This window comes from Carassius carassius, chromosome 7, assembly GCF_963082965.1.
Source record: "Carassius carassius chromosome 7, fCarCar2.1, whole genome shotgun sequence".
NCBI lineage: Eukaryota > Metazoa > Chordata > Actinopteri > Cypriniformes > Cyprinidae > Carassius > Carassius carassius.
In genome coordinates, this window is record NC_081761.1 from 152,501 (window position 1) to 177,500 (window position 25,000).

The 25,000-nt window shown below is 41.7% G+C and overlaps 3 protein-coding genes across 3 annotated transcripts in view; 1 reads left to right on the top strand and 2 right to left on the bottom strand.

Moving 5' to 3' along the window:
* The first annotated feature begins 1,860 nt into the window (after positions 1-1,860).
* Positions 1,861-9,644, top strand: LOC132143306 (serine protease 23-like). The gene is made up of 3 exons (XM_059553418.1): positions 1,861-2,033; positions 6,194-6,858; positions 8,585-9,644. The coding sequence occupies exons 2-3, from the start codon at positions 6,202-6,204 to the stop codon at positions 9,029-9,031; spliced, it is 1,104 nt and encodes a 367-aa protein (XP_059409401.1). The 5' UTR covers positions 1,861-2,033; positions 6,194-6,201; the 3' UTR covers positions 9,032-9,644.
* Positions 9,645-9,675: 31 nt separating this feature from the next.
* On the bottom strand, positions 9,676-20,911 carry tmem39a (transmembrane protein 39A). Its single transcript, XM_059553416.1, has 9 exons — positions 20,709-20,911; positions 19,896-20,052; positions 18,448-18,667; positions 17,638-17,721; positions 17,093-17,247; positions 14,515-14,833; positions 12,757-12,944; positions 11,813-11,933; positions 9,676-10,878 (listed from the first exon to the last, which is right to left on the bottom strand). Exons 2-9 carry the CDS (start codon positions 20,006-20,008, stop codon positions 10,642-10,644), a joined length of 1,437 nt encoding a protein of 478 aa, XP_059409399.1. The 5' UTR covers positions 20,009-20,052; positions 20,709-20,911; the 3' UTR covers positions 9,676-10,641.
* A 1,070-nt stretch (positions 20,912-21,981) lies between these two features.
* ildr1a (immunoglobulin-like domain containing receptor 1a) overlaps positions 21,982-25,000 on the bottom strand; it is a 7,697-nt gene continuing 4,678 nt past the window's right edge. Inside the window, exons 7-8 of the mRNA XM_059553419.1 lie at positions 24,023-24,654; positions 21,982-22,036 (exon numbers count right to left, since the gene is read on the bottom strand). Of these exons, the coding sequence (XP_059409402.1) occupies positions 21,998-22,036; positions 24,023-24,654 (671 nt within the window). The 3' untranslated portion in view covers positions 21,982-21,997. The remainder of the gene's footprint in view (positions 22,037-24,022; positions 24,655-25,000) is intronic.

A 25,000-nucleotide genomic window follows, 5' to 3' on the forward strand; every position in this document is an offset into this window, starting at 1 on the left:
TGTTGACGCAGTCAAAAATCAAGCGTTTCGTTTAAAGAAAATTGGCACCGTTGGCGTTCCATACGTTTGGACCGGCTCACAAAGACTCACGTGGGAATCACGGGGGGTTTCGGGGTTCTGGAACTACATCGCCAGCTGACAAACAGATACCTTACTAATGACCTCATGTTTTCTACGCTCAAAAGCCAGATGTTGTTTTTTTAAACTTAATTAACAGCTTTTTTTATTTGAGACACACAAGGAGAGGAATTTTGTTTATGCACGGTAGTTTATCATTCTGCCGCAGATCTGTGGGGAAAAACGCTTTATGAGGCGGTTTATATTGAGTTGGCAAACATCAGGTGTTTTAACCATTTTTTCATTGACTCCACACGACTCTCACATCTCGAACACAGATGTTTCATTTCCTCGCTTCAGCTTCGTGCCAGAGGAGTGATTCACAATCACAAGCGCACCATCTTTCTGTCAGTGAGAATCGGTGGAAGTTGCCAGATGTTGGCACAGATACTTATGAACAGAGGAGAAAACCTGCCAAAATGCTTTAAAAAGATTTGGCTTTAAATAAACAGCGGAACTGCTTTGCAAAGGCATATTGTAAAACTAACAGGTATAATTCACTGAAATCGAACTCTTTCTCATAAATTACTCTCTCTTGTGTTATTTCAAACCTGCATGGCTTGCTTTCCATTGGTAGAACACAAAAAGAGACTTTTTCTCTCAAAGGTTTCTTTATGGTCACAGCAAAATGTGGTTAGTGTCCCTAATTAAAGCTTATAAACTCCAAACCGAGACGATTAGCATAAAAAGATGACAGATGTTGTTCTGCAGTGACCCGGGGCCAGTGTCTCTGCGATCCATACGGATTCCAGAAGCGTCACAGAATGTTGTGGACGGGACTCAGCAGACACGAAGTCTTGAGAGAGACAGACGGCTCTTTCATCGGAGGACAGGCTCGGCCCCCGCTGCACTGCGGTTAATGTCAGCGTCCTCCAGCAGTGCAGCGTGTGATCACAGACACAGTCTGGAGTGTGCCATCATTAACACAAGTGCTCTATATTACTGCACATTTTGCTCTGCGATTGCTGTCCACTTGTCATCTGGCAATAAGAGTAATTATTTTGCATGATTTTATTCTGTTACTTACGGTTCACTCAACTCACTAGACATGGAAGGTCAAGCCAGGTGCATTGCATTATGGGATACAGTTTCCCACACATTGTGCATGCAGATGGAACAGAGAAACAACAAAAAAAGTATGTATGTCATTGTCAACTTATTCTGACACTCTAATGAGAGTTTGTTAGTAGACATGTAAGAGCAATGTCAATGGGACCATCAAAATAAAGTGAAACCACACTTTTTACACGTGACATGGTTATAACATAAATAATATAGCAACCGTATTAGGTAAATGTGCTCTATTAATCCCTAACTGTGTTAGGGAAATAAAGCATTGATTAATTAAACAGCCACAGAGAGGGCTATTCTTGCTCATTCCAGAAGAATCCGATGCTCACTACATAAATACGAGCTAAAAGAGGCATAAGAGCTGCTGGACCGATCTTTTCACGCGATCTGAAGAGGCTTTCATACAAATCTGAATGTACAAATCTAAATGTAGGCTAAATATTTTTATGTAAATATAAATAATGTTTTCACAGGTTTATGTGGATTGACATTTAACGCACGTCATTTATATTTAAGCATACGCTTAAGCATCAAAGAAATGAAATATTATTACTGCAAACTCTTTATAGGCGAGATATTCTAATAGAGCAGAACACAAACACAGAGATAAGACGCTTTTTTCACAGATCACGTGACGAGATGAATCGCAGCGCGAGCGCCCACGCACGCACGCGCACGGAGAACCGATCAGAGCGACACTGGCGATGAGATGAAGCGAGCTCACATGAGAAGAGGAAGCTGTGGTCTTCTGGAGCCACTACTCGTCTGGATCCATGTGCTGAAACACTGATCTGCTCTGAGCTTTACTGGAGGTTAACATCGGACACACCTGCGCGCGCACACAGGTGAGAACCACTTCGGCTTTCTCTGGACTGAAGTCTCACGCGCTGAGCGTCATTATTTGCTGTAGAGCTCAACATCTGCAAACTCAGAATGAACAAGGATTTATTCATATGAAACTCAGAATGAACAAAGATTTATTCATATCTGAGAGCTTAAACGGTTCTGATTCGTTACAGACTTAAATCACATCTGTTTAGTAACCATGGTAATTTCACTTCTGCATTGTTTGTGAAGTCAGTAAACTCTGTTTTCACTGCTGTCATGGAAGCGGGTGTTTTCTCACAGTCATCCTTCAGAAATATTTCCATGCATTGTGTCCCTGGTGAATTAGGAAAAATTCACTCCGAGTCCCTGACCTCTGTAACTCACTAGTGGAAGCAGATTAATAATGTTTAAAAAAAGTCACATATACCAGTTTTGGACTCTGACCTTTGGCACAGAATATTTCATTTTGCAGCTGTTGATTTCTGTAACAAAGATCTGAAACGGATTAAGTGTGCAGAATTTCATGTACACATAGAAAACATCTATTAAATGTGCCGAGGTGACAATCTGTTCGTTTGGTCCCCGACTGAGTCTGGTTTCTCCCAAGGGTTTCTGTCACAGATGGAGTTTGGTTCCTTTGATTTGTTTAGTTGGGGACTCTTAATATCCAGCGATATCCTCGACTTGATTGCACAGATACTATTTAAACTGAACTGAGCTGGATGATGATAATCACTGAATTCAATGATAAACTGACTTTAACTGAAAATTGAGTGTTTACTGTCCTTGTGCATTATTGACAATATTTACCTATTTAATACTGTAAAGCTGCTTTGACACACTCTGTATTGATAAAAGCACTTTGTAAATAAAGATGACTTGACTGTATGAACAGTGCGCCGCGACCTCTCCGGTGATTATAATATGCAATACAATACAATATTTATTTGTAAAGTACATTTAAAAACAACCTAAGTTGACCAAAGTGCTGTACAGAAAAAAAAAGATTAAAACAAGACTATCAAATTTAAAACAACAAAACAACAACTGAACCAATGATTACAGGGTATAGAAAGCTAGAGAGAATAGATACGTCAAGTCAGGTCATCTTTATTTATATAGCGCTTTAAACAAAAAGGATTGCGTCAAAGCAACTGATTAAAATTCATTAGGAAAACAGTTTGTCAATAATGCAAAATGATAGTTAAAGGCAGTTCATCATTGGATTCAGTTATGTCATCTCTGTTCAGTTAAATAGTGTCTGTGCATTTATTTGCAATCAAGTCAACGATATCGCTGTAGATGAAGTGTCCCCAACTAAGCAAGCCAGAGGCGACAGCGGCAAGGAACCGAAACTCCATCGGTGACAGAATGGAGAAAAAAACCTTGGGAGAAACCAGGCTCAGTTGGGGAACAGTTCTCCTCTGACCAGACGAAACCAGTAGTTCAATTCCAGGCTGCAGCAAAGTCAGATTGTGCAGAAGAATCATCTGTTTCCTGTGGTCTTGTCCTGGTGCTCCTCTGAGACAAGGTCTTTACAGGGGATCTGTATCTGGGGCTCTAGTTGTCCTGGTCTCCGCTGTCTTTCAGGGATGTAGAGGTCCTTTCTAGGTGCTGATCCAGCATCTGGTCTGGATACGTACTGGATCCGGGTGACTGCAGTGACCCTCTGATCTGGACACAGACTGGATCTGGTGGCCACGGTGACCTCGGAATAAGTTTTTTCAGAATTTAGCAGTAAGAAATTACTCGTCATCCAGTTTTTTATATCGACTATGCAATCCATTAGTTTTTCAAATTGGTGTGTTTCACCGGGCTGCGAAGAAATATAGAGCTGAGTATCATCAGCATAACAGTGAAAGCTAACACCATGTTTCCTGATGATATCTCCCAAGGGTAACATATAAAGCGTGAAGAGTTGCGGCCCTAGTACTGAGCCTTGAGGTGCTCCATACTGCACTTGTGATCGATAGGATACATCTTCATTCACTGCTACGAACTGATGGCGGTCATTTAAGTACGATTTAAACCATGCTAATGCACTTCCACTGATGCCAACAAAGTGTTCAAGTCTATGCAAAAGAATGTTGTGGTCAATTGTGTCAAATGCAGCACTAAGATCCAATAAAACTAATAGAGAGATACACCCACGATCAGATGATAAGAGCAGATCATTTGTAACTCTAAGAAGAGCAGTCTCAGTACTATGATACGGTCTAAATCCTGACTGGAAATCCTCACATATACCATTTTTCTCTAAGAAGGAATATAATTGTGTGGATACCACCTTTTCTAGTATCTTGGACAGAAAAGGGAGATTCGAGATTGGTCTATAATTAACTAGTTCTTTGGGGTCAAGTTGTGGTTTTTTTATGAGAGGCTTAATAACAGCCAGTTTGAAGGTTTTGGGGACATATCCTAATGACAATGAGGAATTAATAATAGTCAGAAGAGGATCTATGACTTCTGGAAGCACCTCTTTTAGGAGCTTAGATGGTATAGGGTCTAACATACATGTTGTTGGTTTAGATGATTTAACAAGTTTATACAATTCTTCCTCTCCTATGGTAGAGAATGAGTGGAACTGTTCCTCAGGGGGTCTATAGTGCACTGTCTGATGTGATACTGTAGCTGACGGCTGAATGGTTGCAATTTTATCTCTAATAGTATCGATTTTAGAAGTAAAGTAGTTCATAAACTCATTACTGCTGTGGTGTTGGGAAATGTCAACACTTGTTGAGGCTTTATTTTTTGTTAATTTAGCCACTGTATTGAACAAATACCTGGGGTTATGTTTGTTTTCTTCTAAAAGAGAAGAAAAGTAATCGGATCTAGCAGTTTTTAATGCTTTTCTGTAGGATAGGTTACTTTCCCGCCAAGCAATACGAAATACCTCTAGTTTTGTTTTCCTTCAGCTGCGCTCCATTTTGGCTATATTAAGTTAGCACAAAACTAAATAATGATCTGAGATATCATCACTTGGCTGAATAATTTCAACACCATCAACATCAATTCCATGTGACAGTATTAAATCTAGAGTATGATTTCGACAATGAGTAGGTCCTGAAACGTGTTGTCTAACACCATTAGAGTTCAGAATGTCTATAAATGCTGATCCCAATGCATCGTCTTCATTATCAACATGGATATTAAAATCACCAACTATTAAAACTTTTATCTGCAGCCAGAACTAACTCAGATGTAAAATCACCAAACTCTTTAATAGTCTGTATGGTGCCCTGGTGGCCTGTATACAGTACCTAGTACAAACATAACAGGGGATTTATCATTAACATTTGTTTCTCTGGATAATGTTATATGAAGCACCATTACTTCAAACGAGTTATACTTGAAGCCTGCTCTCTGAGAGATCCTGAAAACGTTGTTATAAATTGAAGCAACACCTCCACCTTTGCCTTTTAGACGTGGCTCATGTTTATAACAGTAATCTTGGGGGGTGGACTCATTTAAAATAATGTAATCATCAGGTTTTAGCCAGGTTTCTGTCAAACAGAGTACATCTATATTATGATCAGTGATCATATTATTTACAAAAAGTGTTTTCGTAGAAAGGGATCTGATATTCAATAAGCCAAGCTTCATCATTTGTTTATCCATATTGCTTCTGTGTTTTATTTGTTGAACCTCAATTAAATTGTTAATCTTAACTTGGTTTGGACGTTTTTTGTTTTTTCTAGTTCGGGGAACAGACACAGTCTCTATAGTGTGATATCTAGGTGAAAAAGTCTCTATGTGCTGAGAATTAACTGACCTCTGTGACGGGAGGCAGCTAGCAGACGGTCGGTTTAGCCAGTCTGTCTGCTTCCTGACCTGGGCCCCAGTTAGTCAAGTATAAACACTAAGACTATTTGCCATATTTCTAGAGAGAAGAGTGGCGCCACCCCAGGAGGGATGAAGACCATCTCTTTTCAATAGGTCAGGTCTGCCCCAAAAGCTCGTCCAATTGTCTATGAAACCTATGTTATTCTGTGGGCACCACTTAGACATCCAGCCATTGAGTGATGACAATCTGCTATGCATCTCGTCACCACTACAGAATATGTCTATAGAGCAGACTTAAAGAAGAAATACAGGGGGCTAATCTAAAGAGGAACACTGTTCCTGAGTCAGTTTTAAGCAGTCTGCTAAACATTAAGAGGTTTCTGATTCTGTCCAGGTTTTCTGATGGCTCTGCTCGTGCTGCTGCTGCTGCTGCTGGGCTCGGCGTCAGGCTCGGCCCCGGGACCCCAGTGGCCCCTTCAGCGTGTGCCTGTGGTTTGGCCCCAGCGGACGGAGGAGCGTCCAGCGCCTCACTTCCTGCGGCCCGCTCAGCTGGAGCTCAACTCTTCCTGTGGCCCCGAGTGCCACAAACAGGCCCCTGCTCCCAGCTACTGGGACCTGCGTCAGTTCCTGTCCTACGAAACGCTGCACTCCAGCGGCCAGCTGACCGAGACTGCGGTGGGCATCTACGGATTTGATGCCGAGGCCTTCTACAGGCCCCCCACCGGCCGCTCCAGACGCAGACGCCAGATCTTCGGTCCGGACAGCCGCTTCAGTATCGTCGGCCAGGACTTCCTCATGAACTACCCCTTCTCCACCGCGGTCAAGCTGTCCACCGGATGCTCGGGGACGCTGGTGGGGGATCGGCACGTCCTCACGGCAGCACACTGCATTCACGACGGAAAGAACTACGTCAAAGGAGCCCAGAGGCTGAAAGTGGGCTTCCTGAAGCCACGGCAGAGAGAGATGTCTGGCAGAAACAGCTCTGGAGCGGGGAAGATGAAGTTCCAGTGGATCCGAGTCAAGCGCACACACGTGCCCAAGGGCTGGATTACCAACACTGTAATGATTAGTTCATCATTTATACTTTCTTTTATTGTATTATTTTTTTAGTACTTTTGCATTTTATTTGTTTTTATTAGGGCTGTCAGTCGATTAACATTTTTAATCTAATTAATTACATGATATGTTGATTAATTAATCGAAAATTACATTACTTCCAGCAGGTGGCGATGAATGTCTTTATGAGTCATTCATTCATTCGATTTGTTCAAATGGCTGATTCATTTAGGAATGAAGTAAACAGCTCATTTTATGAATGAAGCTTTGAATCATTGATTCATAGGATTCGTTCAAAATGCAGATTCATTTAGAAACTAAAGACCGCTGTTACTAAGAGACACACTGTTGCTGCATTCTGCTGTGGCTTTATAGGTAATATTTTTGTTGGCAAAAGTGAGTAAAAACAGACTAAATTGTGTTTAAAACAGAACATAATATGGGAATCGACAATTTTGGGAAGTCATGGCCTAGTGGTCAGAGAGTTTGTCTCCTAACCCGAAGGTTGTGGGTTCAAGTCTCGGGCTGGTAATACCACGACTTAGGTGCCCTTGAGCAAGACACCGAACCCCAAACTGCTCCCCGGACGCCACAGCATAAATGATGCCCACTGCTCCGTGTGTGTGTGTGTGTGTGTGTGCGCGCGCATGGATGGGTTAAATGCAGAGCACGAATCCTGAGTATGGGTCACCATATTTGGCTGTATGTCACGTCACTTTCACAATATTAACTTCTTGTTTACTGAACTGTTGTGTAAAATCGTGGCCTAATGGTTAGAGAGTCGGACTCCCAATCGAAAGGTTGTGAGTTCGAGTCCCGGGCCGGCAGGAATTGTGGGTGGGGGGAGTGCATGTACAGTTCTCTCTCCACCTTCAATACCACGACTTAGGTGCCCTTGAGCAAGGCATTGAACCCCCAACTGCTCCCCGGGCGCCGCAGCATAAATGGCTGCCCACTGCTCCGGGTGTGTGCTCACAGTGTGTGTGTGTGTTCACTGCTCTGTGTGTGTGCATTTCGGATGGGTTAAATGCAGAGCACAAATTCTGAGTATGGGTCACGTACTGAATGTCACTTTCACAAAAACACATTTTTTCTCATGTTCGAGACGATCAGCACTTGTGTGATATATCTAGCACTACTAGTGTGATATCGCTTATCATATGACATATATAAGTATAAGACAAATATAAGACAAAAACTCATACAGGAGCATTTTTCCCCTAATAGCTCGAATTTTAGGGCATAACTGCATTTATGCATCACATTTGTTAAGATGATGCACATCTGGGGGCGGGCCAGTGTGTTATCTGCTAAATTTTTTAATGATGTTATTTTTGCATAACTAATTAATTAATTAACTAATTAACATAATTAAAATATGTTAAACTGACAGCCCTAGTTTTTTATTTGCTGTTTGTACCGCTTTAGGTTTTAGAAAAGTGCAGTTCCAACAGCAACAACAAGATTTTCTTAACTTCCTTTAAACTTTCCTTTAAAGTTGTCAAAATGATGTTCTTAGCAATGCATATTACTAACAAAAATTAAGTTTTGATATTTACTGTAGGAAATTTTCAAAATAGATTAATGGAAAAAAGATTTTTGGCATAACATTTAAATAATTTTGACCCATACAATGTATCGTTGTCTATTGCTGCAAATATACCTTTGACTGCTTTTGTGCTGCAGGTATTATAATAAATGTATTATAATTTGTATTATTATGATCAAGGGCTCAGCCAACGACATCGGCATGGATTACGACTACGCCCTGCTGGAGCTGAAGAAGGCCCACAAGCGGAGGCACATGAAGCTGGGCATCAGCCCCGCGGTCAAGCAGCTGCCCGGGAAGCGAGTGCAGTTCTCTGGGTTTGATAACGACCGGGCGGGTCAGCTGGTGTACCGCTTCTGTGAGGCCGGGGATGAAACCTACGACCTCCTGTACCAGCGCTGCGACGCTCAGCCGGGGGCCAGTGGCTCCGGGGTCTATGCCCGCATGTGGAACCGCAGACGCCGGCGCTGGGAGCGTAAGGTCATCGGGATCTTCTCCGGACACCAGTGGGTGGACCTCAGTGGCACGTCTCACGAGTTCAACGTGGCGGTGCGCATCACTCCGCTGAAGTTCGCCCAGATCTGCTACTGGATCAAGGGAAACTACGTGGACTGCAGAGAAGGCTAATCGCAGCGGAGCGCTTTGCTTTCTGTCCCTTAGCACATAAGATCCTCTCTATTATTTCATGCAGAAAAGTTGCACAGATCAAAATATGCTTCAATAACTAATAAACCACTTAATTCTTAGGTTTTTTTTAACACTTGTCTAGCCTTGTGCAAAAGAATGGAGTCAAATCAGTGCCATACATACTTGCAAAAGGATAGATTTTATTTGGGAAAAATCATACAAAACCAGCACTTTTTTGCTTAGCAAAATTGTTATTTTTTTCTGCAATACTTCAATCCTCTTCAAGTATATGTGGCATTGATTTAACTTACTTTAAATCAAGTAAGGTTCTCTACTGACAGCCATTCTATCGTAGCACATATCGTTATAATATAGCAGAAGGTTTAGGAGTGCTCAGGACAGTCGTCGGTGAAGGACTGGACACAGAAAGGCACGGACATCAGCTTGTTCGGTTCATAGGACTTCTGCGGTTTCTATTTTCTCTAATGTACTGAAGTGTGAGGTGCTTGCTTCTCTGGAAATTGAGAACTACTGTATGAAATACTGCTTTTACAGGCGTGTGCTTCCCTCTAGTGGTCAGAGACTGTTCTGCAGAGGTCTACACACAAACACACTGTAAATCAAACACATGAGTGGATATCAGCTCCCGATCAGCACTTTGACATTTATTCATTCAATGGCACTAATCATTTGGAGAATTTTAATGCCCTTTGTTATGCACAACACATTAAAAGCTTTTGCAAAAAATAAAAGCACCAGTCATGAATGAGAATTAACTGCTGGAACTGCTCAGATTAGACATATTCATGTGTGTGATCCACAACTGATTGTTTTTGTAAAGGCACAACGCTTGGCCAGCTCATATTTCACATTTCAACATCGTAAGAGAATGGGAGCTTATTTTTAAGGCACTTTGAAATGAAGCATCTCTCAAATTCTCATGACTGTAATATGAAAAACAAATATACCATCATAATATAAAGAATATCTAACTGGTTTTATTTTCCTCTTGGGGTGAAATACGACCCAGACATTTCCTGGCCGTTTTCATGATGACGACCATCCACCAACTGATCTGAGAAAAACAGGCTGTTTTTGTCTTCAATACTTTGAAACAAGCGATTCTGAAAAATACTGCAAGCCTGACAGCCCACAGGCTCCGCCCAGAGCACACTAGCCACGCCCAGAGTGCACTAGCCACGCCCACAGCCCCTGGGGTTTGGCACAGAAAAGGAAAGGAGGATGCTGATGGCTCAAGCTTTAAAATAGATACTGTCTGTGTTGTTTTTCTACAAAGTTTGACTGAAAGTGGACACGTGACGTGAACAGATAATACTCGTAAAACACAGTATCAGTGGAAATGTTCGAACAGCACTGAGTGAACCGGACCGTCCAGTCCTTCATCGTGATTGGTCGGCTTTAGCTCTTCCAGTTGTTTTTCTCAGTCTTTTGCTGAATTTGGACGTGACGTGAGACGCGGGCTACAAAAGTATACAACGATGCGTCGTAAACATAACATCGTGTAAAAGTATACAAAATAAAATCTTTTCTTAAATAGATACAAACGTAGCATGGAAGCAGATGGAGTGAAAGCATCACAAGTCCGTGTCTCACTGAGGCTTGAGGTTGAGGCCGGCGGCGAGCGGGTGCGAGTAGGCCTTCCCCAGCACCAGACGGTCCCGAAGCAGCTTGAACAGCACGTAATAGTTGCAGAAGAGGATGAGACCCAGCGAGAGCGTGTGGTTCCAGCGCTCGGAGCGCAGCAGAGAGTACAGCTGATACAGCACCACGCTCGACTCGATCCCGATCAACAGGTTCAGGATCCGCAGAGGCTTGTGGAACAGGAACTGCTCGAGAGAAACACCACATCAGCTCTGAGCAACACAGAGTGCAGAAAAACACTGCAAGTGCTCTATGATCACGCACTAGTTTTATACTTCATATACAAAAAAGATATTCTTTTGTACTTCTTAAAGGGTTAGTTCAGCCAAAGATGAAAACTCTGTCATTAATTACTGACCCTCGTGTCATGAGACATTAAACCAGCACTTGCATCTGTAAAGTACCCCAACCTATAAATTCATAATTCTGATCTCACCATCTGTCAAAATAAGATTATTGTAACTGTATAGCAATAAATACAGATTACCCTTTATTTTATGAGGTGATGTCCCATTGAGATATTCAAATCTCTTTTACTTTTATTCATGGCAGATTATATGAACAGATTGGTCTGTGGCAACTAAACCCAACAATTATAACAATTATCAATATTAAGCGATTTAAATCAAAGAGAAAATACTGTGTTTCTGCTCTATTTCATGAAAATGGTTCTAAACTAAGTCATGTTTCTTTCCTGAATGAATCCGTTATTTTGAACATTGAAACAGTCGATAGTAATTTTAGTCTCATTTTTAAAAGTATCATTCTGTTTTTTCTATCATATCATATTTTTGTGTTCTAAACAACTTTTGTGTTTAAAACAATCAATATTATTTATGCCATTTGTAATTGCAAATTATAAAATGAAAGCCTGTCAGCCAATGTAACTGAAGCATATCCCGTATATTCTGATGCATACATTAGTGTCTCCGGGATAAACCTCGGCGCCGTCAAAATAAAAGTCCTGCCTTGACCACATCAGCCAAAAAGAAAAACTTCAGCCGATGCAGATATTTGAAAATATCCTTATTTAAATCGGTTGACCACTAATTGTGAAGTGAATAATTTGTTTACTTTTGCATTCATGTCATTATAGTTAAAAATGTGTCAGATACTCACATAAAACCTGGCATGAGAGACGTCGGAGGGCAAGGCCACGTTATACGGTGCGATGGCTTTATAGAGCGAGCGGCTGTGACGCACCAGGACCCCCTGCGGCCAGACGGTGCTGTCAGACCAGCTGAACACAAGAGAAGAACAACAACCGCTCCAGAAACACTCAAAACTGCTTACAAAGAGTCCTGCACACAAACGTGACTTCTAGCACCTCGAGAGCTGAATCACTAGTGATGTAATGAGATAATCGTGCTCACATGATGATAAGAAACGATAGGTATTCAAGGCACATTATCTGTCTGATAAACAAACTGAAAGCAGATTATGCTTCATTCCTTCATGGGTTCAGACGATCAGCTGCTGATTCTGTGTTTTCTGTCTCAGAACGGCTCACTTCACACTGAATGAATGCAGTCAACTCCTTTATTTCACGTTCTTGAGTTGGGTGCGTGTTTGGAAACTCAACAGACACCAGTTCTGCTTTATTTTCGCAGAAGATGATTAAAGCCTTTCACTAGACACATTTTAGTTTTTGTAGGCCAGTTTTCACTGAAGCTGGAGTTTCTGTCAAAATAAAAGCTTAAAGTGCAGTATACATAGCTGATAGAAAGCTACAAATTCAAAAACATCTCTTTCAAGTGTAGAAATTTGGAATGAAGTCTTGTAATTTCCCTTCTGTAAAGCAAAAATATATGAAATTTAAATTTTTTTTACAGTGCAATTGTTTTACAATATAAGACTACTACTGCAATTGTAGTTATTATTATTATAATATTCTAGTTTGTTTGGCTTCCTGAAACCCCAGCATGAATGTAATTTAGACGGAGACACTAGATCACAAATAAAAAGAGGATGGAATAATTTAACTTTAATTGAACCCCAACTCTTCATGTGTCTGTTTCTTGTGATCATGGCCATGGGCTGTGGTGTTGCTGAGGGTCACTCACATGTGCTGTGGGGTGTTGCTGTAGGATCCGGGCTCCAGACGCTGCCAGCGACCCAGATGTGATGCAGAGCGATGCAGAAGATCACAGTAACCAGGAGGAAGCAGCTGGCTCATCAGCATCACAAACGCATTGATCCACACCATGATCAGATGCTCGCAGGACCAGCGCATGTCGTAGTACTGTGTGCTCTGAACACAAGAAGAGTGTGTGTCAGCATCTCTGACTGTTTAACATCCTCGTCGCCTCACTAACACACTGTTATTATTACTTTATTAAAGCCAAGTATATTTAAACATGCAGGATTCGATGCACTTTTGCACTTGCATTTATGCTAAACTTTCAATTTGCATAATTAAAGATTTAAATATAGAAAAAATTGGAATAGAAATATGAAATGATAGAAAATATTTCCAGTAGGTGACGGCAAGCCCCTGTCAATAAAGCTCTTTTCACACTGTGATTCCAGAAAATACACGGGTAATGTGTTCCGGAAGTTGTTCCCGGGTCGCTAGATTTTGCACTTTCACACTGTCAGGGATTACCTGGAGTAGGAGCATTCGTTCACACACGACCCGTAAAGATCCCGTAAGGACACGTGACATCAGGGCATGACGTATAATGTACGAGTCGAAAACGTCTGACACGTTAACCTTCACTGAAGCTAGTGAACGATCTCAGCTTCAGCGCAGAAAGTGAGGAACTAACTGATCTCTGAAAGGGGCTCGAGTGAGTCACGGAGTCATTTATTCAATCCATTCTTTCACTGAGATGCACAACATGGCTTTGTCTTTAGCAAAATATTCTAGAGTTTTTCTCAAATAGAGATCACAGTTCTCACATGATTCTGAAGTAAACAAAATATTGTTGCTGTGGTCTATTTAAAAGTTTAATTTGACATTTTAATCTTTAATACACTGATTTTTTATATTAAAATTACAAAAAAGTGGTTTGAATTAATGATTCAATGACTCGCTCAAATAGTGTTTTTGAACGACTCGCATGAACGAATGATTCAATGACAATTATGTGTGTGTGTGTGTGTGTGTGTGTGTTTGAATCGAGATCGCGATCTTTAACTGATTAATCATACAGCTCTACAAGTTAAGCCACTTAACATACAATTCTTGCTTAAAGATTTTTTGACTCCTCTAAAGCCAAAAAAGAACATATGTTTGTAGAGATTAAGGAAACTTGTTGTGTTTACATGCCTTTTTCTCTGAAAGATAACCCTATAGCCAGTAATTCTACTGTGAAATGTGCATTAGGGTTAGGGTTTGCAGGAATCATTTCAGCCACTAGCTGTGGATATTACGTACTGCGTCTATAAAGTGTTGCACTGACACGAAGTCTGCCACAGATCATGTAGGGTTAGGGTTAGGGGAGTCCTATGAATATCTAGATTTATTGCTTCACAGTGACAGGCCTCACTAAAATATGAGCAAGATCGGTATTAAAGCGATAAAAAAAATCGATGCATTGCGAATCATGAAATTATTCCGCATTGATGCGGAGATTCTCAGAATTGACAATTCTCTCTAGAATCGATTCTAAGCTCGTTTTGAACAGTAGGTGGCGCTGTATGCTTTAGAACAGCCGTACTCTGCTTGTTTCCACATCCTTACACACACTTGAACCTAAAATAATCATTATTTGATTATTATAAGATTAAAAAAGGTTGAAGCGAGTCACAAGGGAGTTCAGAAAGATCTCAGAATCCATCCAGGATTGACTGATCTCTGACGGTCTGAGGACGCTCACCTTGACGAAGCACAGTGGCAGGAAGGCCACGTAATAAGCGCTGAAGAGCGAGTTGAAGAGCACTTCTTTGATGCGGCGGTTGAAGTCGGTCTTGAGCTCCTCGACCTCGCTGCGGATGAGCTCAGGTGATTGTGGGCAGGTGTGTGTGGGGATGTGTTTAGGGCTGGAGAGCTGATCACGCAGGTTCTCTCGCAGCAGGGTCAGGAAATCTTTGGGCCGTGACAGAGGACCGTCGGATCCGTCCGGCTCGGAGAAACCACAGTCGGATGGAGCTCGACCCTCCTGATGGAAGCAGCAGAGCGGCACGTAAACACCGAACCTGAACCACACACAGAGACCGCAGATTAAACCCAGCACACATTACACAGATACATGACACATTAAGACAATAAACACTCGCCTACAACAATGTATAGTTTATCTGTGTGTAACCCTCTCTCCCGGGTCCTCTCTGACGAGTGCGGCTCGATCCCGGGTCTCCGGCATGGGAGGCAGACGCACTAACAAGGAGGCTCTTGAGATCGAGGAGTGAGGCTTACCTGCACAGCACTACTCGCTGGCCTCCGTTACATGTGTTCTTAAAACTACTCGTAGGGACGTAACGATCAACCACGAGCCGGTTGAAAAAGTTATTAAAATATGTGACGATTTAAATCTGTTGAGATGCTAAACAAATCGAGATTCAGTTAGTGGAAGGAGTTTATATGAACGCATGTCTGAGAGGAACTTACTGTCTTTAGTAAAGTTTAGATGGTATTTATTCTGTTCATCTTGTGTCTGTGTGAAGCACATTAAAGTTCATAAAAGTAGCACTGCTTTGTTTACAGCAGTAACCAAGGAAACATTGTTTACAGCAGTAACCAAGGAAACGCTCTAAGCTCCCCCTGCTGGCCGAGAGTGGATCTGCTTCTCGTTCAGCTCGTCTGCTGATTCTGTTTCATGAAGATAGTTTCTGTATGGTTTCACAAAACTAAAGTCAAACAAATCTGTTTTAACGTCAAGTTTAAGAATTATACAATCTAATTTCTGTATGCAGCATCTTTGTTTGGATCGTGATTAAAATAAAGAGGTTTCTTCTCATTCTTAATGAAAAGAGCACAGACAGAGCCTTAGTTTGTTTATATGAAGAGATTTATTTTATTTGTGTTATATGATTTGGGGATTATTTTAAAATATTAAATTAGTTTTGTTATTTACATTATAAATACATTAATTAATTTAGCAGATGCTTTTATCCAAAGGGTAAAATGAGAATAATAGAAGCAATGGTATGCATATACTATACTAGTACCGTATTTTTCTGACTATAAGTCGCACCCGAGTATAAGTCGCATCAGTACAAAAATACGCCATGATTAGGAAAAAAAAACATAAGTCGCACTGGACTATAAGTCGCATTTATTTAGAACCAAGAGAAAACATTACCGTCTACAGCCGTGAGAGGGCGCTATATGTTGATTAGTGTAGGCTACAGGAGCACTGAGCAGCATAGAGCGCCCTCTCACGGCTGTAGACGGTAATGTTTTCTCTTGGTTCATTTCTCTCGGTTCATGTCAAATTAATTTTGATAAATAAGTCGCACCTGACTATAAGTCACAGGACCAGCCAAACTATGAAAAAAAGTGCGACTTATAGTCCGGAAAATACGGTATATTATTATAGTGTTAAATTTCAGTTTCACAAAGAAACGAGCAGCATTTTCAAAACAATAATAAAATTCATAAATTGTCAAATCTCATTTTGCAAAAAAAAAAAAAAAAAAAAAACATGAATCAAATCGTGAGTTGAGTGAATCATTACATCCCTATTAACTCAGGTATTTTCATAATAATTACTAAGTTTATTATTTCCATTGCTAATCGACATGGCTAGTGTTTATGACAGTAGAGAATATATATTTCAGTGTCAGACATTATTTAAATGCAAAACTGAAAAAAAATGCTCCAATAGGTTGACCTCTTCATCCGTTGCTGTTGCTCAGAGTTTAGTATGAGAGATCACAGAAGCAGACTGAGGTCAAAGTGTGTAACCGCTACGCGAAACGCATCTGGGTTGGGAGGTCAGATGATGATTTTCCCAGCCATTTATGACTAGTACATAAGGATTTTAATTATCATTATTAATGATAGCAGTTACTAACAAAGATCAGTTTGAACTGACAACATCTCTCCGACCACAGACTGACCGGCAGATTGGTGTATGTTTTCAGAGTTTAGAACGTCTGACCAGTTATAATGCATGTTACGTTTCATAAAGAAAACCCTTTCTGACAGACAACTCAAGCTTTACTTCATTACGATGCTCAACGCCAAAACTTTGTAGACTGGACTGAACACGATTGGAATCAAACTTGGTAACTTTATAAGAAATGTAGTGAAAATAACGGAGCAAATCAGTTCAGAATGACAGAGATATACAGAGTCCAGCAGCGTGAGTGTAGGCCAGAGATGTTATGATGATTTAGTCTCTTTACAAAAGAGAAACTCAACAGTCATCCGAACACAAAGAGCTGCTTCAGCCTGATAATAACTGGGAATTATTGTCTGGAGTTCCCCTGTAAGACTGTCTGGAGACTCACGGATATCCCAGGAAGAGCAGGTTGAGCACGGAGTGATTCTTGAAGAGATTGACGAGGGTCCAGCACAGAACCCATCCACACAGCGTCAGCAAGATCAACCGCAGCACGATCAGAGACACGTACTGCAGAAGAGACGACGGAGTCGCCAGAGAGGCCTGAAACACACACACACACACACACCTTTATTAGGAGGAAACAGAGAAACACTCATCCTGAGGTACTTTCAGTTCACATTGCGTGATGATCGTTATGTAAATGTCACTGGGATGATGTGACAAACTGACCACAGAAAGCCTCATTCAAACTTCCCCCTACACACACACACACACACACACACCACAACCAACGTTCCCTCTGAGCTACAAACAGTGTGAAAGATGTCAGTGGGTGTTATAACACTCAAGGAACGCTGCTCTACCAATCAGATTCAAGCGAATATCTGCTGTATGATCAAACACACACACACACACACACACACAGTTCACCAACAGCAGCTGAACAGCCAATCAGCTTCACGTGATCATGAGGAAGAGAATGAGACGCACTTCTGAGATGATGGTCCACACCAGTCTCCTGGCCAGCATCACTGTGATGAAGACGGCCAGGTGACAGTCCATCAGGTGGAAGCTCTTCACACAGAAAAACACCATTTCACAACACCATCACACATTTAAACTCACATGACTCTTTCTTCAGTGGAACACTAAAGGAGATGTTTAGCATGATGTCCACGCTGCACTGAATCACTGATCAAGATCCAGTGAAGCATCAAAGTTTATTCATTTGAGTCTTAGTCATTATTCTCTGAAACTCTATTTAGTCTAACACAGTAAAATGATGCCAAACGCCACTGAATCTCATCAGTGTCCTGCAGCACAGAAGCAGTCATCAGGAGCACAGGTGTATTTGGAGCAATAGACAACAATACACTGTATGGGTCAATTGTACATTAGTAATATGCATTGCTAAGAACTTCATTTGAACAACTTTAAAGATGATTTTCTCAATATTTAGATGATTTTTTTTATGCTCCCTCAGATTCCAGATTTTCGAATATTGTCCTCCTCACAAACCAGACATCACTGGAGAGATGATTTATTCAGCCTTTAGATGATCTATAAAATCTTAATTTTGATAAACTGACTCTTATGACTGTTCTGCGCTCCAGGATACACGTCACGTGACCAACCAACCAAAAACACACATGTAATGCAGACTTCATGTCCTCACACAAAGCATCAGAAGAGCTCAGAAAACACACTGTGCTCCTGATGGAGGTCTGCTTCACAGTGAAGAGCAGCGAGAACATCTGCAGACTGAAGGAATAATACATCAAGAGTGATAATGTGGAGTACCAGTGACGTGGAGGCGGAGGGGTGGCTGTATGAAGACCACCACACCGTCCTGTAGATGTTGATGTACTGAACGAAGAGCGCCACCAGCAGGTAGAGGAAGAGCAGCGCCTCGAACAGCATGTTACTGTCCAGAGGAAGATCGGGAATACGGGAATGACGGACAGGTTCAGGAGTGATGAGGGCCGTGAGGGGGGGGGACAGACCCACCACCCCGCTGTTCCTGCACACACACACACGCAGACACACACACACACACACACGCGCGCACACACACGCAGACAGACACACGCACAGGCACACACACACACAGGCACACACGCGCACACACACGCGCACAGACACACACACACACACACACACACAATTATATCATTAGACAGCAATACATTGTATGGATAGAAATGATACAATTCTCTTTTATGACAAAAAAATCATTAGGATATTAAGTAAAGATCATGTTCCATGAAGATATTTTGTAAGTTTCCTACCGTAAATATATCAAAATGTAATTTGTGATTAGTAATATGCATTAAAAACTTCATCTGAACAACTTTAAAGATGATTTTTTTAATATTTCGATTTTTTTTTGCACTCTTAGATTCTCAAATATATAAAATATAATGGCATTCACAATGGAACGTGCACAAAAGCATCTCCAGCAGCTTTAAGAGCAAGACAGATGTGAAGAGAGGAGTGCAGGCTTCAGTCTTCTGCTGATGATACGCTTCTCATCCAGAGCCAGGAACAGTTAGATCTGGATCTCTCCTGTTTCCTCATGTAGCAGACTTCATCTACTCACACCAGACACAACAACAGCTCGAACAGAACCTGCTCCCGCTGTGTGTGCGGTCAGACCAGACGGTGTTTAGCATTATTAATATGGTCTCTGCACATAATGATAAATGACACCCAGTGTGGACCGTTATAAACATCAACATTATGGATTTCTTTGACAGTATAGATGCATAAGCAGACCGTGACGTTCACATGAAACACGTGTCTGTTTATAAAACCTAATTCTGTTCAAGCTTCATCTACAGCGATATCGTTGACTTGATTGCAAATAAATGCACAGACACTATTTAACTGAACAGAGATGACATCACTGAATCCAATGATGAACTGCCTTTAACTATCATTTTTGCATTATTGACACACTGTTTTCCTAATGAATGTTGTTCAGTTGCTTTGACGCAATGTATTTTGTTTAAAGCGCTATATAAATAAAGGTGACTTGACTTGTTCAAGGTTTGCTCGTTAATAAATGCACACATGGATCGTTAATACACTGGATGCATTAATCTGTTAACGATGAACAATCAGGATAACTGTGATTAAATAATCGTTAATATGGACTGTGTGCATGTATTCCTGTATTTCAGTTCTGTATAAAATGAAAGAGGAGTTTGTTAATACAGCGTGAGTGAGCACTGCTCAGGTGAGCTCACCTGCACCGGAGCCCCGCCCCATTGCTGAGGCCGCCGCCCACCAGCGTCTGCAGTGAGGGCAGTGCGGAGCGGCTCAGCTGCTGTCTACTGGGACCCCTGCGGCCCCCGGGCATCTCCGTCTGCGGATCCCTGCGAGCACGGCCTCACGTCTCGGACACTACGGGAGAAACACACCGACAGTCAATTTTTCTGCACCCTCAGATTCCAGATTTTCAAATATGTCCTCCTAACACACCATACATCAATGGAGAGATCATTTATTTATCTCAGTTTAAAAAAAACTGACCCGGTTTTATGACTGGTTTTGAAATCACATGGCCATAAAGCCATTCAAGGGAATCAATGCACTGACTCTCATCCTAACAGTCGCGTCAGAGGTCAGAGGTCAGAGCTGCTGCTCGTCTGAGACACGAGGGTTTCATCATCTCACACAAACAGCAGCTGAGTGTGTTAAACTAAAAGAGGAACTTAGAGAGTAATGAAGCTGAAGCAGCTTTACTAACACAAGCAGCTGCTGCTGATGGGAATCATCTGATGATGCTCAGGATACTGCGAGATTAGATTAAACTAGCAACTATCTACCTCTACAACCAGACTAACACATCAACTGTAGACCAACTAACGTTACTAACCTAGCATCACTAACTATCGGCTGAACCACAGACTAACATCAACTAACTAACACAAGCAGGAAATAACCAGACGTATTGGTTTGTCGCTGGTAACTGAACTAAGCCGAGCTAAACTAACTCAACTATACGAGTATAGAAGAGCTGTTGTTCATTAGCGCTGAAGGTTTAAAGGAACTCTTACCGCAGATCAGTCATGAGCGCAGACATCAGTCAGACAAACCCTGTATCAAGCGCATCTGTGTGTCTCTGGAACAGTGTGTCTGTGTCTGGAGAGACTCGTCTCTGCTCGTTATTCACGGGTTTCACCAACAAAACACAAAGTTACTGAAGTTCCTCGCGCTGCAGTTACAGACCGACGTGGCAAACCGACGCTGCGTCACATGACGTCATCAGAGACGCGACGCGAGTGATGCGCACGCGCTGTGTTTGTGTGTGTGTGTGTAATACCAAAACGTTTTGGTCAAGGATGAATTAGTCTTTCTTTAAATACTTACTTTTGAATTTGTATTACGAATATAATCTTTATCATACTCTGTTGAACATGTGTTGCTACACATAATGCATTTTAACTTCCTGTTTAAGTTGCTTTGAGAAACTGCCTGGGTTCTGAAACCATGAATGATCCTGTGATCTGCTGATAATACTGGCCTGAGAAGATCAAGAAACACTGATGAACATGTACAGATCTCGGGATTTATTTATGCAGATGGAAAACACACGACATGCATAAACATTAATAAACAGGCAGTTCTTTACATGTGCACAACAGAAACAAACCCTGCCATCATCAGTACAGACTACAGAGGCTGTTCACATGCAGAGACAGAGTTTATATAAACGTGAGGCTGAAGAATGACTGATGTTTAACTTGGATGCAGTAAGCAGTTCTGTAAAAGACAAACAGGCTCTATTTACAGAAAGAGTAAAGAACAGCTGGACCTGAGTTTGATCAACAAAACTAAACACACTCTGGACGTCTGCAGAAGTTATTCCTTGTGTTTATCTAGACACAGACTGAAAACACGGATGTTCACAGCCAGTTCACGAGTAAGAATCACAAATAACTGATTACAGATCTGATAATTAGCATTTAATGCAAACAAGAGTCTCATACACATTTCTTCTGATATATTGCTTTATATCCATCTGCTGTGGCCGCATTACTATAAACTCAATATAGTAATAAATACACTGACACAAAAGAAGTTATATTTACACAGATAAACCTAAAACCCAAGCAACCTAAAAAAAACTATATCATTAAAATACAACTTCCTGTAATGTAATTACTAGAAGATATTCATATTCACATTAATATAAACTGCTCTGCACAAAATATAAAAAAGAAAAAAAAAACAATGATCAGTGTTCAATGAAACATCCTTCAAACATGTTTAATAAAATAAATGTGCTTTGTTCTGTGCACATGAACACAGAAACCTCTCAGAAGTGTGTGTGCAGCGCTCCTCATCAGATGACTATACTGGCACCGCTCCGAGAACTCTTATCCTGCAGAAGAAGAAGATCAACATCAACACACCTACAAGACCAGCAGCGGACAACCGTGTGTGTGTGTGTGTGTGTGTGTGTGTGTGTGTGTGTGTGTGAGAGAGAGAGACAACTTTTGAGTTAGGGTTAGGAGACTTCGGTCTCTGCAGAGCAAAAGTGGGCGTTTATCACATTGTGGGTGTTTTCAAACTGCTGTGGGTTTCTAAATCATGCAATCTAAATGATCCCCCTTACCCAACCCCACCCTAGACCTAACATCACTATGACGTCAGCCAATCAGGTATCATGGTCTAAAAACACCCTGATCTGGTAACTCTCATTACTTTCCTGCAGAGACCTATACTTGCAGGTTAGAGTGAGATTTTGGGGGGCGGGGCTTTGATTATGGGGGAGGGGTTTATGGAGGGGCGTGGTATTCTTTTCAAGCATTCTTTTCTTGATTGTCCCTGACACTTTATAATTATAATAATAATAATTAATTACATTTATATAGCGCTTTTTTATGTTTCTTTAGATAACAAAAAAAAAAAAAAACAGATAATTCAAATTTATCCATACTGACACCACCACTAGTCAAATATCTGGACATGATTGAGTTGTGATTGATATTAATAAAATCATTTTAATATGGGACGTCGTTGACTTTACATTCTATTCTTAGAAAACAATAATTAAGATTAACTACTAGGCATGTCCAGATATTTGTCATCTGGAAATGCTTTTGTGCTGTTATTTTATCTAAAATAACTACTCAGTGCTGCAAAACAAACAACTCAGCTAATGCTAACTTAATTCTATATAAAGTATATAACAGCATAGGCCTGTTAGTTATTAGCCTACACTGGACGGAGACAATGACCTGCCAGCGTTCACAATTCACACGGCACAGATGGGAGGGAGAACGGTTGACTACACAGTTTATGGCAATAAATTGTGTATTTCCTCACAATTGTCACAAGAAACTCACTACACTGTCTGTGTGGTCTCTCTGCGTGTGGCTTAGCGAGATCATGCGGTGCGATGTTTTTTTCCACTAATCAGGGGTTTGATTGCTAGTGAACACACATGTGCTCGTTACATGTAATTACAACACTTGGGATTGGGTTACATTTATTCATTTAGCTGACACTTTTAAGCGACTTACAATTGCTATATATGTCAGAGGTCGCACATCTCTGGAGCAACTAGGGGTTAAGTGTCTTGCTCAGGGACACATTGGTGTCTCACAGTGGATTCGAACCCGGGTCTCTCACACCAAAGGCATGTGTCTTATCCACTGCGCCAACACCACCACCGAGATCATTTTCTGCACCCCTCTAACAGATATTTTGACTTGTTTTAGAGTGTTTTTCTTTTTACATTTTAAAAACATTGGCTTTTTCTAAACTTTCTAAACACACAAATCCAAGAAATGCACAAAAAATTCTAAATACGTCACATCTATTCCAAAACTAAGCACTGCATCCAAAATATCACCAACAAATCTCAAAAGCAAAGAGCTTTGCCATAATATTAATTCATGATAGTTTTATGTGTGTTACGTAGAGAATTGTGTGTTTTGCAAAAAGTGTTTTCTGAAAACCAAGTTAAAGTCTGTGAATGAGTGAATGTTTTGTAGGTTTGGTGTGTGTTTCTGCTGTTTCAGTGTCAGCTTTCAGAAACTGTGTGACAAGGAAAGATTCTGTGTGTAAGCTGATGAAAAAACTGTAAACAAAAATGCACGTCATTTAGTTTTTTTCCCCAGGAAACAAGATTACATATCTTACATCAGTGTGCTTATCTAGTAAATGCATCTTGATTTAAGAATTATTAGATATTTTGACTAGAAACAAGACAAAAATACTACTCAAGATAAGCCTTTTTTTGCAGTGTTATCAGTGTGGCTTCAGATGTTTGGATCACTTTATATCTACTCATGACACACGAGTGTGATCAGATGAGATCAGCAACATTAGACTATTAGACAGGATTCAGACAGGCTCTTACGGAGAAGTGCTCAGGCCGCTTCCCAGGCTTCTTCCCCGGCTCGTACTCGCTGTAGCTGGGAGGATAATGTCCTCGAGTGCCTCCGCGTCTGCTGTCCTCGTCGTTAGCTGAGCTCCAGGAGCCGCGGCGGGGCGGGGGGGCGTAATCGTCTCGTCTGGGGCCCCGGCGCTCAGCGGCCAGCAGGTCGTCTCTGGAGTGAGAGCGGGGCTGGTACGCTCCGGGCCGGATCCGAGTGTCCAGCATGTCCTCCTGACTGTAGCTGCGCTGGACGGACGGCCGAGGATAGTGACAGGACGAGCCGCTGGAGCGGGCTCCTCGAGAGCCGGGCGGGGCCCTGCGGGAGGCGGGGCCGTCGTCCAGAGCAGAGAGCATGCTGGGAGGCCCGGCGGAGAAGGGCACACGCTGGGGCATGTGTTGGGGAGCAAGAGGAAGGTGCTGCAGTGGGATGGAGGGCTGCTGCTGGAGCATCGAGCTGGAGACGTCCATGCCACGCATCTGGTTCTCCAGATAGTCCAGCACCGGATTCGGCCCCTGGGGGCCACCGTTACCGTAAACACTCAGAGAAGGCATCGATGCCATGTGTGGAGGAGGCAGCGGCAGAGGAGTCATCCCACCTTTGCCTGATACTGAGCCTGAACACACAGAGATGGATCAGAACAGTGCTGGACAAAATCATCAGAACACTAATATTATCAGCAGCTAAACATGGTTTCAAGTCAGTTATTTCTATCTTTTGCTGTAGTGTCCGCAGGAAATATCAGGTTTTTGTCATTAATTGTAATAATGTGGTGAGGAGATGTGATCTGGTCTGTCTGGAGTCACATGAAGAAACAGAACACACTGAGACAGACTCAATCCAGAAGAACTGTGTCTCGCTTCGAGAGACTCCTGCGAAGCTCCGGAGAAACTCTGCTCAAGTGCTGCTTTAAACACAGAGGATGCTCACGCACAATTTGGATTTAATTAAGTTAATTAATA